Source organism: Alligator mississippiensis, chromosome 4 (assembly GCF_030867095.1).
Source record: "Alligator mississippiensis isolate rAllMis1 chromosome 4, rAllMis1, whole genome shotgun sequence".
Lineage (NCBI taxonomy): Eukaryota > Metazoa > Chordata > Crocodylia > Alligatoridae > Alligator > Alligator mississippiensis.
In genome coordinates, this window is record NC_081827.1 from 89,657,126 (window position 1) to 89,673,217 (window position 16,092).

Below are 16,092 nucleotides of genomic sequence, written 5' to 3' on the forward strand. Positions count from 1 at the left end.
CTTTCCCTAAAAATCAGTTAGCCAAAAAAACTTTTGCCTTTTATCCCACCTACTTGAATATGAGCCCTCGTAGGCTCCAAGACCAAGTTTTATGCAGGCCCCTACAAACTTTGACTGAATGATGACTTGATCTTAATGATCACTGCTAATTTGCAAACTTGTGGCACCATTTCTTGGATGAAGGAAAACAACTGAAACTAAGACAGAGGAAATTCACTGACACCTGTACACAAAGATGGAGAGTGGCAGGGCTCCCTACAAAAAAAGTCTCTTTGCAGCCTTTCTGTCCTGGAACAACACCCTCTAATGATGTAAATATAAACAAACATAGCCTGGCTAAATTAGAAACTAGGAAGGCTATGCTAAGCATCTATAGCAGGGGAAGGCAAAATACAGCCCATGGACTAGATCCAGCCTGCCAACTGCTTGGATCCGCCTCATGGGTGGGCACCCAACAATTAATTGCATCTGTCTTGTGGCTGCCCCTGTAACACTCTGCAGGTGGCCACGCCCTACCCACCCCCACCCAGGGCTGCCTGTGCTGTGCTACTAGACCCGGCCCCGATCAGCATGCACAGCTTCCTGGCGAGGCTGCTCCAGGTGCAGCTGCCTGGGTACTACTCGGTTCCCCCTGCCTTCTGTGGTTCCTCCTCCTGCTCCTGCCCCTGCTGTGCCACTCCCCCACAAAATATACAAGAGTAAGATTTTTTGAGCTATTATACAATTGCCTCTCTCTATATATACACTAATCAAAAACACACAAATACGGGTTTGCCTCGATTTACGTGGGCTCGATTTATGTGAATTCACTCTTACGCAATGACCCTTTTGTACCCAAAACTCGTTACATGTGAGGTAAATTTGTATATATGCGATCGGCATAGGCCTGGAGCATGCTGCATAAATCGAATTCACATAAAGCAAACCTACTTTATATAGTAATGTAAGAAATAGGGATAGGTTCTCCTGTCGGCTGCTCCCAGGGCCAGCTGGGGTGAGTGTGGATGTGGACAAATGGAGCCCTGGGCAGTGAGGGACGTAGCACTCATCCCAGCCCTGGCTGCAGCAGCTCCGGGAGCTGCCAGCACCAGCTGCCGGCACCAGCTGCTGGCAGCTATCGGGCTGCACCGGGCCCTGAACACCCCGGGGCTCTGCCTGTCCCCAGTTACCCCAGCTCCAGCTGTCTGGGAGCAGCGGATGCCAGCTCTCTGTAGCTGCTGGGCTGCACCGTGCCCTGGTGTAGGCAGCTCTGAGGGGTGCTGCAGCCAAGGCTGGGGTGGAGACGGGCCGAGTGGCGGCAAGAGCCTGGAGCCCCAGAGCCTGCAGCGGCCGCTGGCCCCATGCTGCTCTCATCCAGCTGCAGGCAGTTGCCCATGGTTGCAGGAGCAGCCCTGGGAGCAGCGGATACCGCCTGCTTGCAGCTGCTGGGTTCCAGTGCATCTAAGGGTTTGCTGCATGGCACAGCCCAGCGGCTGCAAGCAGGCAGCATCCACCGATCCCTGGGCTGCAGCAGGGGCAGGTAGCCACCTGCAGCCGGACAACAGCAGGATGGGGCTGGCAGCTGCTGAAGACTTGGACCAGCAGCTGCTGCAGACCCTTGGGCTGGTCCCAGCCTGCTCTTGTCTGGACGCAGGCGGCTGCCCATCCCTGCTGCAGCCCTGGGAGCAGTGGACGCTCCGAGGGCTGCAGCAGGGACGGAAAGCCACCTGCAGCCAGATGAGAGTAAGCTGGGGCCAGCAGCCGCTGCAGGCTCAGGGGCTCCAGGCTCTTCCTGGTGCTCTACCCATCTCCACCCCAGCCCTGGCTGCAGCCGCCCTGGGAGCTGCTGGCGCCAGCTGCCTGCACCAGGGCACGGTGCAGCCCAGCGGCTACAGGGAGCAGGCACTGGCCGCTCCCGGGACAGCTGCAGCAGGAGCCGAGGTGAGTAGGGACAGGCAGAGCCCTGGGGGCCACTGCAGCTGAGGCTGGGGTGAGTGCTGCGCCCTGCACCACCTGGGGCTCCGCTTGTCTGCACTCACCCCAGCCGGCCTTGACAGAGGAAACTATCCCTATTTCTTACATTATAGAAAGTAAGTTTGCTTTATGCAAATTTGATTTATATGGTGTTCTCCAGGAACACATGTACTGCATAAATTGAGGGAAACCTATAAAGGGCAAAAACTATTTTTTGAAATAAAAATTAAAATGTACTCTAGCAGATGTTTGATTTTTAGTATATGTTTGTCTTTTATCTACAGTTTGTTAAAATAACTTTTGAAAGACTGTGTGTGGCCCTCAACAGCTCACCAAAACTCATTAAGTGGCCTGCCAACTGAAATAACTGCCTACCCCTGATCTACAGGTAATTGATCTGTATAAACATCAAGAGAGGAGGGAAAACTGAGATTTGTACAAAGGGAGAAAATTAGGATTAAGGGAGTCAATTTAGCATATGAAACAAAAATTGATTTCGTAAAAGCTTAACCAACGTATCCCATAGTTTTTTGTCTCCTCTACATTCTTTGCATATAGTACATCTTGTTTTTTTGACTGTGGTACTTCTTAAATTTTTTTTTAATTAACTAAACTATTTATCCATAAATAGTTTAGACCATCTAAACTATTTATCAAAAACTGCTTATAAAAGTTTTGAGTCTACATACTTTTTTCTGAATGTCTCTCTTCTTCTTTATGATCTTCTTTTTCTCCCTCTTTATCCTGATCCTTTTCTTTTCCTTTCTCCTCTGTCTCTTCTGAAAACACAAGAGAAAAAACTTTTTTTATTTATTTACATTTATTAGTAAATAACAATTAAAATGGGAAGCCTCATACACAACCTACACTATGACTAAAGAGCCTTGCATCTTGTAGTGTACATTTGTACAAAACCATCTGAGGAAGGAAAGAAGAGCATCAGGTGGTTGAGTAGGAGGTATGTAACCTTGTGAACAAAACAAGCACAGCACAATACAGTACAAGCCCTTTAACACTAACTTATCCATTTCTTTAAAAAGCCAAGAAACCACTAGATTTTCTTAAAAGTTAAATATGAAATGCAATCAAGTGATAAGAAGGTTAAAGTAAAATTTAAGTGGTTACCCATCTTGCATCTTATTTTGCTTTTTGATGTGCATGAAAGGAGAAGGTACTGGATGTAATTCTTTGCTAAATAAACCCCCTCTCATTTTTTTTGTAAATAAATATATATTCAGATGATGTTTGAAACCCTAAGGTACAGAGGGAAAGGGGGTTTTATGTTTCTATTCCTAACTAGCAATTGCCAACTTTTTTTTAAATTTTCAACTTACTAAACAGTTTAAAGTTATCCTGTTATTAAGCACAGCCTGATCATTAATTTAACATTTTTGAGTTGGTTTAAAATATCATGAACATGGCAGTATCTTTAGAAGGGGCTAAATAAAACCGAAGTTGGGGAATTCCCAGACCAAAAAAATAAAAATCTGTTAAACATAAGACAATTAATGCATTATAAAGGCTGCATGAAAATGAAAGTATTAGATACTAATAGTGTTATGTCCATGTTGCACACTTACTGCATGTTTAGCCTGTTCTTGTTGAATTCATAACTTATTACCATATATATTCAAATCCAAGACAAGGTTCCCCCCCCACATTCAACAAGAGAGGGGAAAAAAGCCTCATCTTGAATTCAAGTACAGGCCATGCCAAGCCTAGAGCTGCTGTCTGACCAGGGCTGTGGTGTCTCACATGGTGGGGGAGAGGCCCAGGGGAGACAGTGCAGTGCAGGAGGGGGTGGGGAAAGCACAGGGGAGAGGGCATAGTGTTGGAGCTGGGGGCGGGAAGACCATGGGGGAGATCACACAATGACAGGGGAGCTGCTATGGCTCTAGCTCTGGTTCCAGGCCCAGCCTGAGCCAGGGGTTTGAGTTGCTGCTGCTGCCACCAGGCTGGGGCTAGAGCCACCATGTGCTTCATGCCTCAGCTTGGCCAGAGCCTCTGCATAGAGTAAGCAATGAAAGTGGGGAAGGCAGCTAGCAGGAAGAGGGAGACACTAGGTAGTGGGGAAGAAACAAGGGGCAGGGCTTAGGCTGCCTACCCCCACACTAGTGCTTTCCCCACTGCAGCAGTCAGGAGGATGAATTTAAAATAAATCCCTCCAATAATTTGATTCTATATACTGGAAAACTAGAAAATTAAAGTTTTGTTATAATTTCCCATGTATAGAATCTAATTATTGGTGGGGCATGGGGAATTATCTTAAATTCAAAGTAGTGTTGAATTCAGGTATAGGCAGTCCTCAGACTTATGACACAATTGGTTCCTGAAAACCGTGTCTTAAGTTGAAACGTAACTCTGAACCGATTTTCCTGTAGGAAACAATGTTATAAACGGGGGATTTGTTCCTGAACCAAGGCCTGATACCCTATTTTTACCAAAAATACCCCAGAATTTTGTACTCAATTGACCTTGTGTTTGGTGTTGTTCAAAAGTCAACAATAGACTACATTCAACAAAACAGTAGTCTCAGCAGAACTATGGTTAATTTAAATCAAGCCTCAAAGAAGTAGAAATGATCCAAGGATAAAATCAGAAACTTCAGAGATGATATTAGTTAATCAACATGATGATTCTATTAGTTAGTCAACATGACTGGTCAAGAACAGAATGGTCATAGATAAAGCCCAGAAAGGAGGGGCTGAGATGCAACTCAGAAGCAGCAGTGTCTTAGACTTCTACTCCAAATCTCTTTTTAAAGGAGGCTCTTCCATTTCTTTCTTCTCATCTTTTTTTCCTTTTGATGCATTAACTTTTTCTTAAAAAAAACTCTAGTCTCTGCCCCATCCTCTTTTTTCTGGGGCTCATATTCTATATCACTAGTCACAAGAAACCTGTTACTGATGGTAGGAATAAGCAATTGGGGGGGGGGGGGGAATGCATTAATTTCTGAAATTGCACGGGAACAGGAAATCAGGAAAATTTTTATGTTCTACCTATGGATGCTGTACAAGCTTCAGTCACAGTTATGCTAACCTATAGTTAAGTTAAGACACTGCTAGATGGCCTGATAAAAGATGCAGTAAGTGAAAATGCTATTTCAAAGTAAGAAATAGCTTAAACAAGTTGGGGAATGAAAAGTTAAAGCTTGCTAAAGAAGAGATAATAAGAAGCAAATTGTACTCAGCAGTCTGAAGATACTCAAATTCAGTAAGGGAGTGAACTAGAAAAGCCCAAACTCAGCAGAACGAGTTCTAGATGCCCGACCTGGGAATAAGGGAAGCTGCAGCTGGTAAGAAATGAGCTGCAGGTATCTGGATTTGGAAAAGAACCAAGTAAAAAAGGGACACCTTGACATAGAGAAAGATAAGAGTTCTCACAGAGTGAAGGCATCTAGGTGACAAATACAAGGGTGTGAGATGCACCCTTTTCTAGTGACTTGCGGGGAGTGGGTGCCTGCGCACATGAGTTGTTTACTAGGGATGTGCAAAGCAGGCAGTATTCAATTCAGATTCGGCCCGGTTCGGAGGGACAGCGATTCAATTCGCCGATTTGGATCACTGTCCCGATCTGATTCAGCCGAATCTGAAGATTCGATGCCAATTTGGAGAATCAGCGATCCAGCCATAGACACAGCTTTATGCTTTTTCTACATACCTCAAGGTACTAGGTGCGGCTCAGGAATGCCAAGATGGTGGGGCGGATGGAGGAAGGGGGGGGATAGGGGGGGAGGTCCCATGTGCACTCAGCAGTGGACCCAGAAGTGGACTGGAAGTACTTCTGGTCCACTTCTGAGTCCATCGTCCAGCATGCGGGGGAATCCCCTGCACTCCCATGGGATGCTCCATCTGTCCCACCATCTCAGCATTTATGAGCTGCGCCTGGTACCTTAAGGTACATAGAAAAAAAAGACCACATCAAGCTGTGTCTATGGCCAAATTGTCGAATCTCTCCGAACCAAATCAGAGGCTTCCAATCTGATTCAGGGAGATGAATGGGTCTCCTGATTCGATTTGAATTTGGAGATTTGGCCGCCAAGTCGGGCCGAATCTCCTCCGAACCAAATCAGCAATCGAAGCTTCACACAACCCTATTATTTACCCTTGTCTAGGCAGTTTTGCTGAGCTGGGCTGATTGCTATTCAGACCCACTAGTTGGTGTCCTCAAAGACAATAAACCTATATGAGCTTTTGCCACAAAACACAAATTCAAGTCTTCCTTTCTGAGTTGCACCCAAGTTTCAGGAGGCCGCTTACAGTAAGCTGCTTCTGAGAACACCCTGACCCAAACAGCCTGAAATACAAGAGCAGCAAGCAGGCAAGAGACTGGCTGGGAACCCTCCCAACTTCTGAGTGCCTCAGAACAACAGATATGGCAATACATTTACAACAAAATGAGGGTGGATCTGTACTACTGAAGGTCTCCACACCCAACATTATCTTTTCTTTGCCCAGTATGTGTACTGAACTAGTAAAATACTCCATCCCCAAGGGAGTGTCCTCAAGTAAATCACAGAATCATAGAAAATTAGGGTTGGAAGGGACATGAGGAGGTCATTAGTCCAATCTCCTGCTCAAAGCATGACCACCCCCAACTATATTACCCTAGCAAAGGCTTTGTCTAGTCCGGTCTTAAAAACCTCCAAGGATGGAGATTCCGTCACCGCTCTGGGTAGCCTGGTCCAGTGTTACTACCCTCTTTGTGAGTTTTTCCTAATATCTAACCTCAACTTCCCTTGCTACAACGCAAGACTATTGCTCCTTGTTCTGTCATCTGCCATCATTGAGAACAGTCTCTCTCCATTCTCTTTGTAACCACCCTTCAGGTAGGTGAAGGCTGGTATTAAATCCCACTTTAGTTTTCTCTTCTCCAAACTAAACCCTGTTTTCCAGCCCCCAAGCCATTTTCATTGCCCTCTGCTGGACTCTGTCCAAATTTTCTACATCCTTTCTGTAGTGAAGAGCCCAAAACTTGACACAATAGTTCAGATATGGCCTCACCAGTGCAGAATAGAGGGAAATAATCACTTCCCTCAATCTGCTTGCAACGCTTCTACTAGTGCAGCTCAGCATACTCCATCCCCAAGGGAGTGCCCTCCTGGCTCGTACTCAGCTTACTGTCCACTGTAATCCCCAGGTCCTTTTCTGCAGATCTGCTGGTTAGCCAGTTGGTCCCCAGCCTATACCAGTGCATGGGATCGTTCTGTCCTAAGTGCGCGACTTGCACTTGTCCTTATCATGCGATTTCTTTTGGTCCAATCCTCTAATTTGTTGAGGTCTCTCCGAATTCTAGCCCTACCCTCCAGTGTATCCACTACTCTCCCCAGCTTGGTGTCACTGCAAACTTGCCGAGAGTGCGTCCCCATCCCATCTTCCAGGTTGTTGATGAAGATGTGGAACAAAACTGGCCCCAGAACTGACTCCTGGGGCACTCCACTTGATACTGGATGCCAACTGGACACTGAGAATGTTGTGGGAGACTATCAAAAGCCTTGCTAAAATCAAGGTATATCACATCCATTGCTCTCCCCATATCCGCAGAGCCAGCTATCTCACCACAGAAGGCCATCAAAGTTTGTCAGATATTACTTGGCCTTAGTGAATCCATGCTGACTGTTCCTAATCACGTTCTCCTTCCACATCCTTAGAGGATTCCTTGAGAGACTGTTCCATGATTTTTCCAGGACTGAGGTGAGGCTGACTAGTCCGTAGTTCCCTGGATCCTCCATCTTCGCTTTCTTAAAGATGGGCACTATTATTTGCCTTTTTCCAATCATCTGGGACCTCTCCAAATCGCCACAAGTTTTCAAAGATAATGACCACTGGCTCTGCAATCACATTGGCCAACTCCCTCAGCACCCTTGGGTGCATCACATCCAGCCTCATTGATTTGTACATATCCAACTCTTCTAAACATTCCCTAACCTGTTCATTTGCTGCTGTTGGCTGCTCACCTCCTCCCCAAACTAATGCCAGATGCAGTAGTCTGGGAGCTGACCATGCCTGTGAAGACTAAAGTAAAGGATTGAGTACTTCAGCCTTTTCCACATAACCTATCTTTAGATTGTCTCCCCCATTAAGTAAGGCAGGGATTGTCAATGAGGGGTACGCATACCCCGGGGGTACTTAGAAAGGGCCTAAAGGATATGTGTGGGTGGGGATGGAGCACTGCCACCCACCACCCTGTACAACCGCCTCCCAGGAACAGGGATTGGGGGGTGGGGGGGAAGAGAGGAAGTAAGGGCAGTGGCTCCCCTCTGAGGGCCACACAAGCACCACCTGGCTGGCCAGACACAGCAATGGGGAGATCGCATGCAGTGGCTGCCATCCACCACCCCTCATTGCTGCCACATGTAAGACCCCCCCCCCCCAATGTCTGGCTGCTGCCACTCCCCCCCCCCACCCCCAGAAGTGTACCCAGAAGGGGTACAGTCCTTTAAAAAGGTTGAAAACCTCTGTAAGGGATGCACACTTTCCCTGATCTTCCTCTTGCCACCAATATATTTGTGGAAACCCTTCTTGATATCCTTCATGTTCCTTGCTGGCTGCAAGCCTGAGCATTTCATCCCTGCATGCACAAACGACACTCTTCTACTCCTTAGTCATTTGTCCAAGTTTCTGCTTCTTGTAAGCTTTCCTTTTTGCGTTTTAGCTCATTGAAGATTTTCCTTGTAAACCAAGCTGGTCTTCTTCCATACTTACTAGGCACATCAGGATGGTTTGTTCCTGGACTCTCAGTAAGGTTTCTTTAAAATTCAACCAGCTGTCCCTGACTCCTTTCCCCCCTCAGACTGGCGTTCCAGGGCATCCTGCCCATCAATTCCCTGAGTGAGTCAAAGTCTGATTTTCTGATGTCCAGGGTCCTTACTCTACTGCTCTTTCTTCCTTGTCCTCAAAATCCTGAACTCAATCATCTTGTGTTCACTGCTGTTCAATTTGCCATTCACTTCTATATCCCCTACCAATTCTTCGCTGGTTGAGAGCAGCAGGCCAAGAAGAGCACGGTCCCTAGCTGGCCTCCTCAACACTTGCTCCAGGAAGTTGTCCCCAACACCCTCCAAAAACTTCCTGAATAGCCTGTGCATTGCTGTACTGCCCTCCCAGCAGATGTCAGGGTTATTAGAGTTTTCTATGAGAACCAGGACCTCTGATAGAGAAACTTCCACTAGCTGTTTGAAGAAGGCTTCATTCACCTCATCATCCTGGGTCTGGTGGTTTATATCTAGGAACTTACTTAATTCACAGTTTTGTGGAAATGGTAAAATCCAGGATTGTCCATGAAATCAACAACAAAAAACCCTTAATAAAAATAAAATGCTGGTTCCCCACTGGGAGCCAGTAGTCCTTGCTGCCAGGAAGGGAAAACACTGGCTGGTAGGGTGGCATGAAGAGCAGCAGAGAAGGCAGTTGCCCACTTGTCCCTCCTCCCCACCAGCCTCTCTGCCACATCAGCACTGAGGGGTGGGGGCACCATGTAATGCCTGTGAAATCAGTTCTGCATGCTGCAAGCAGGCCAGGAAAAACCCTCTGTCTCACCATGATTTAGGTAGATCTCCATCTATAGCAGATACGCACCACAACATCATCCTTTTCGCTCAGCCCTCTGACCCTAACCCTGATGCTTTTAACAGGCTTATCTCCAGTTTCACACTGGAGCCCTGAGCAATCATATAGCTCTTCTGCATAAAGCATAACTCTGCCTCTTCTCTCCTGCCTGCCCTTCCTGAACAGGTCATACCTGTCTGTGACAGTACCTCAATGATGTGAGCTATTCCACCAAGTCTCTGTTATTTTAATCATGACAGTTCTATGACTGTGAGAGGACTTCCAATTCTGGCTGCTTGTTTCCCAGACAGTGCATTTTCATGTACAGACATCTGAGATAACTAGCCGATTGCCCTACTTTCTCATGAAGAATGAAGGTCTCCCCTGTTGCCCCTTCCTGCATGTGCTTCCTCAAGGTCACCTGCTTCCCAGCTTAACTCAAGGCTTTGGTAAATATAGGTAAGAAACAAATGAAAGGAGACAGAAGCAGGTCACATGTTCCTCAGTGAAGCTATCCTCTTTCTAAACTGATGAGTAACAGAATTCTCTATTACTTTAGGTTAGGGCTGGGTGAACTTCCTTTGTGTAGGGGAGTAGGGGAGGGAGGCAGAGAAGAGGAAGTTCTTATCATTCATGGCCTTCCATTTTCAAATTCAAAGGGAACTAGAAAGGATGTTAAAACAACCAGGAAATGTCATCAAACAAAAAAGAAGAAAAAACAAAACTCCTTTACATGCCTCTTAGATACCACTAAGACACAGTGAGGAACTGACTACTTTACTGGTGTAATGCTTTTTTACATTTTTTGCTTAAATATGATTCTTCCTGTAAGGACTTGGTAATATAATGGTTACAGCAATATACCTCTGAACAGTAAAATTCCATGCACTGTGAGCTAGTCTACTTTGTAGTTTGTTCTTTGCTCATCAGTGTCTGAGCAACTTCCAGTAGTGCAAAAAGCAACACGACTAACATCTCTCACCAGACATTTGTTCTCTCACCTAGTCTTCACTGGGAGCAACATATATTAGTGAAATATCTTTTTTCAGTTGAGACCTTTTTTGGGTAACTGTTTCACTTTGGCAATATGTATGTTGTATGTATATCAGAGTGCAAGGTGAAAGAAATGTACTTTGCGCTTGAAAGTGGTGAGGATCAGGATAATGCTTAGTTTCTAATGCCAGGCTACAGGATGTTCTGCATCAACTCTCAAGAAAGCTGGTTTTCACAGAGATAAGTTTTAGCCGTCTTGCAGTACAGTTGACAACCACTGTTTTCAAGCCAGAGCTTTAAGCAGTCTTTTAAAATCGCCCAAGATATAAAGCACCTGCACCTTGAAGTAAAAAATTGAGACCTTTGGATGCCAATGTAGAGAAAAAAGAACAGGGCTGATGTGCTTACAGTAGCCTGCATTGCTGATATGCATTGCAACATTCTGTATGACTTCTTAAGTACTGAATCCTTTGTGCATGGATGTGGTCCAGGTGAAAAGAGAAAGAATAAACTGAGGCCAGGTCACCATCAGGAAAAATGGAAAAAAATCTCTTAGCCACCTGGGCAGTACAGCTGTTTTTGAGAGTCAAGGTGTTATGCAAAGAGCTTGACATTATCAATAAATACTAGAGCACACCTTAAATACATATTGAAATTTACTACTTGAGCACATGTGCCTTCAAACAAACAAAAGGGCACAGTGGTGGCAGATGGCAGAAAAAGGAGCAATGGTCTCAAGTTGCAGCAAGGGAAATTGAGGTTAGATATTAGGAAGAATTTTCTCACTAGGAGGGTAGTAAAACACTGGAACAGGTTACCCAGAGAGGTGGTGGAAGCGCCATCGTTGGAAGTTTTCAAGACCTGGCTAGACAAAGCTTTATCTGGGATCTAGTTAGGGGTGGTCCTGCTTTGAGCATGGGGCTGGACTAGATGACCTCCTGAGGTCCCTTCCAACACTAATTTTCTATGATTCTGTGATCAGTACTCTCAAAAAAGTTCCTTTTTGGAATAAGTTAGGCTCCTCCCAGCCCTTTTCCTAGCCCAGCTGCATCTTTTCCCAAAATCAATCAAGTTTGCTAGCACCAAAGACAAAGTTAAATATCAGTATGGACTAGTTAAATCTTCAGAGGAGTCGCAATAGCTAATCAAGAATGAAACCTTAAGGCTTACCTAGATGGGAAAGTCTGTGTGGCAAGCTAGAGGGTGAATTTACAGAGGACTAGTTCCTCTGCACTCTCTCCCCCAGTGTACATATTTAATGCATACAAAATTTACTCATATGTGAAAGTGGAAGAATCTACTTGCACTATGTACACAAGAAGTGCCCATGCAAGAAGTTAAGTGTGAAACAGATATTATGTTAGTCATCCCCAGATTATTTCACAGCAACTGTCTCATGTAGAAAAAGTTCTTACTGCTTTAGAAATTGTGTCCACATTGGGAATTAATTCGGAGAAGGCAGGCCACTGTAAACGTAAACTGTTACTTACAGTGAATTTATTCTGTGGTAGACAAGTCCCTCAGACATATCAAGATTGAAATATTTTATTTATTTTTAATACAGTACCAAAGGTGTACATCATGCTTTATAATCAGGTAAAAAAGACAAGTCCCTGTCTTGGGAAACTTACAGTTTTAAAAAACTTGATGCATTGATGCTTTTTAAATACAGCAAAAACTTTACAACAGGACTGTCCAACTGGCAGCTCAGAGGCAGCAGACAGTTTCTAAAAGGTTAACCTGTGGCTCCCCGGTTCTCAGCCCAGGGGTTATTGTTCCACCACTCCAGTTGCTGCTGCTGGAACCTGAGTCTTCTCCTCCTCCAGCTTCCTCTTCCTGCCACCAAGGCTATCTTGTATAATACAGTCACACCTACTGCATGATGTGGCAGGCACATGGTATAACACAATGTTCAGGGGATGGGGATTCAGAAACAGGGGGAGAAGGTGCCTGGTGTGCAGGGAGGGTTGGGGGGAGAGAAACCTGCCACACAGCACAGTGCGGCATGCAGTCTGGGGGCTGTGTGGGCCTTGGCCACTGAGAAGTTGGACAGCTCTGCTTTAGAACATTTACTGTTTTGTTCAGGGGCAGGCAATTATTTCAGCTGGAGAGCCGCTTAACAAGTTCTGGTTAGTTGTCAAAGGCTGCTAGGGTAGCCCTGCCTCCTGGTTACCATTTGGGGACCAGAATTACCACATTTAACCCCTGCCACCAGAAGGCCGGATCAAAGTGCTTGGCGGGCTGGATCTGGCCCGCAGGCCATATTTTGCCCACCCCGGTTTTGTTTCTTGAAGTTGAAAGTCCATGGGATTCAATTCCTCAACTATTCATACAGTTTACAAAAAAATAATGTTTAAATACATCATGAAGTGTCCCTTCCTTTCTATGAATTCTAGTTTAATGAACTTTACCAGGTGATCTAGAAAATAATGTGCTCACACAAAATGCTACAAGGTGACAAGCAATTCACACAGCATTTGAGAAGAGTGAAATAGGAGCACATATAGTCTAGGAAAAAAAGATGCGTTGTTCCTTCCTGTTGCTTTAACATGTTTAGCTTGCACCCTCTTTCCTCAAAATATCTAACTTATTTTAACTTTTTTTATATGAGTTATTTCTGTGTTTCCCACAATCTGAGAAGCTGACCTTCCTTATTATCCATGCTACTCTGGGCTGCATACATTAAGATTAACAGACCATTACCATCCTCTGCATGCCCTTCTTTTGTCATTCACTGGTGAATGTTGATTTAATTTTACAACTATTCTAGAGAACAGTAGCAATACTATGCTTTTATTAAGTGTTTTCTAGTATGTGGTTACAAATTAGGTTAGCTAATTCCAACTGGTTGGCATCGCTCTGTAAAGAAGCGCTGCCTTAAATTGTTTACATAGTTGGATCCTCCTTCCTTTAAATAAGTGTTCTTTGTCTTTGTACTTGGCAATGACATGATAGTTTTGTGTTACCTTCTAATCCCAATCTTGCAAAATCAGATTAACCTGCAACATTATTTTAGAGAAAAACAACTACATTCCTATAACTCTGGAGTACCTTGTTCCCCCACAGAAATAATAAAGGTTTAAAACATTTTTAGTTTATCTTCTAAAAGCAGTATATGGCATCTTATTCATTCAAATAATTTTTGGTGATATTTTATTAACCTCAAGAAGGAATCTCTCTGACCGTCTAACTTTTTCATTAACTTGAATGAGGAATGCCTATGCTTTTCTGTTTCTCAAATCACTGGATGTCATTTTTGCAGCATCCATTTTTAATATGAAAGGCAGCTCTACAAATTCCAAAAGAATGGCTCCAGTCACATACATCATGTATATTTTTCTCCAATTTGCATCCAATGCCAATCTTTAATTATGCACCTATTTAGAAGTTCCTTTAAGGAAAAAAAAAAGACAACAAAACTTGATCTGAAGCTCTACAGTAAAACTTTTATACTTGTAACTACCAACCGAGAGAAATCACACCTGACTTTGGAGTACTATTACATTTTTCAATTATCTGTAGTGGAGTAATTCTCAAATACTTTCTTTGTTCTCCATTTTGAGACTAGGAGAAAAGACGCAAGAAAACTATTTACACATTAAAAAAAATATTTCTGCAGCAGTTCAAAATCTGCATTAAATTTAAACCATGAAAAGAACTCTGCCACTGTGGATTCTTTCTGGAGTGGTAGGAATCCCAACTGTTGTAAAAGCTGGTAAAGATAACTACATGAGCTGCACTATATTTTTTGATGTGAACAACTGCCAAGAATAAACATGTAGAAATATTCTGTTGCAGATTAGTAAAGGCCGTATGTTAGAAAGGCCTTAAAGTTACCTCTTCTGTTCCTTGATTTTGCACAGAGGCCAAACAATTGTGAATCAGGGAACTACAACAGGCTTTCTGAGAGCAGCACCCTTCCCCCAATAGCAACAACACCTATCCCCTTCACCCCTGCAGTGCTTGAATCCAGTGAAAATATTTATTAATACTTCCAATTTGTATGTTGGTATCTGAGGATCCAAATGCTGAAATCAGTTATTCGCATCTTAAAGAAAAGTCACATAAAATTAGCAATATTGATGCTTTTTCCTCCTGTGGAGCTCAGTAATAATATTAATAGTCTTACCTTATAAATTACTGCAAAAAAATTATTGTTCCATTTGCTACTCTCCTCAAAAAAACCACAAATTCAAACCACATCTCACAAATAAGGAATAAGCTATAGGATCACTCAAAATATGTTGCGGAAGGTTAAAATTCTGTTAGCATACCCATGGCATATATCTAAGCTATCAAATGAACAAAAGATCCAAATGTAAATAAAAACAACTGGAAAAAAAAAAACCATTGCAAAGGATGACTAACCTGGAAGACTTGATTTATTCAATAATATCACTTCAGCTTCTTCCTCTTTCTCACAAGGCTCCTCTTCATCAGAGAGTACTAAGAAAGCTTCCTTGGGCAAACTTTCATTGCTTTCCTGCTTAGATGGTGAACTTAAAGAATTCTCTATTTTTTCCTCTAATTCTGGGCTTGTCTCTTCCACTGGAAGCAGAGAAGCTTTGGGAAAACAACTCAGTCCATCTTCAGCTGGGGCAAGTTTTTCCAGAATTGGAATAATTTCATCTGTTTCCATAGAGTCTGTGTTTTCTAAGATGCTCTCACTTGGTTCTTCTAGTGTCTTTTCATTGGTGGTTTCTGAAAGATTTATAGAGAGGTTTCCTTCATCCCTTGGTTCCTGCTCAGTTTCCACACTACTAGATATAGCTCCTTCTCCAACATCATCATCAACAGCATCTTCTTGCGCACTTTTTAGCTCTTCAACAGGTAGATCAGAACTAACAGCTAGTTCATTTGTTTCTACTTTCTCTTCAAAAGAGTCATTAACCTCAAAGCTTAGTTTACATTCACCTTTAGCTGGACTGTTTCCCTCTCTTTGGTCCAAACTCTTTTTTATATTATCTTCTTCTTGGAAGTGGTCATCTTTATTGCTATCAAGCACCCGATTTCCAGCCTGAGACACTGAAGAATTGCCACTGTTACCCTGTTCTCTTTCAGAAGTAACATCCTCTGAAGACAACTTTTGAGATGTGGGTTCTAGATCTCCATCTTTGTTTTCTGCCCTGATGTCAGTACCTTTGACATCAGTGGTTTCCTCAGAGTCAGTTCTCTTTTCTTCAGAGTCAAGGCATGCATCTACTAAACCATTAACCTCCTTCTTGTCCTCCATGCAGTCTGTGTTGCTTAACGGGGAATTTAAATCAGAATCTCCATTCTCATGTTTGCCGTTTAATAGTTTAACTTCAGTGGTCTTCAATAGCTCCTCTTTGACCTTATAGACAGCCTCAAGTTGTTGTCGATCGCTTACTCTCATTGTTTTTCGGGCTTTAAAGACTTTTTTCTGAGGTTCTTCTGTGCTATCCATCTTGACCCTTTAAAAAGTGTAAAGAGAAAGTAAAATTTAATGAAACTTTTAGGGTGCCCCTTCCATTTATCCTCTCAGCCTTTTAGAGTTTTACCAGTATTTAACACAGATGTCCCAGGAAAGTATTCTTTAAGACTTGGGGGTGTGTGTGCATAATGTTAAAAAATAAAT

The 16,092-nt window shown here is 43.6% G+C and overlaps 1 protein-coding gene across 8 annotated transcripts in view; it reads right to left on the reverse strand.

Moving 5' to 3' along the window:
• ATF7IP (activating transcription factor 7 interacting protein) overlaps positions 1-16,092 on the reverse strand; it is a 146,208-nt gene that overhangs the window by 63,930 nt on the left and 66,186 nt on the right. For all 8 annotated transcript variants that reach the window (XM_014610916.3, XM_014610913.3, XM_014610914.3 and 5 more), the window contains exons 2-3: positions 14,862-15,928; positions 2,643-2,732 (exon numbers count right to left, since the gene is read on the reverse strand). In XM_014610916.3, coding sequence (XP_014466402.1) covers positions 2,643-2,732; positions 14,862-15,921 — 1,150 coding nt within the window. In that variant the 5' untranslated portion in view covers positions 15,922-15,928. The remainder of the gene's footprint in view (positions 1-2,642; positions 2,733-14,861; positions 15,929-16,092) is intronic.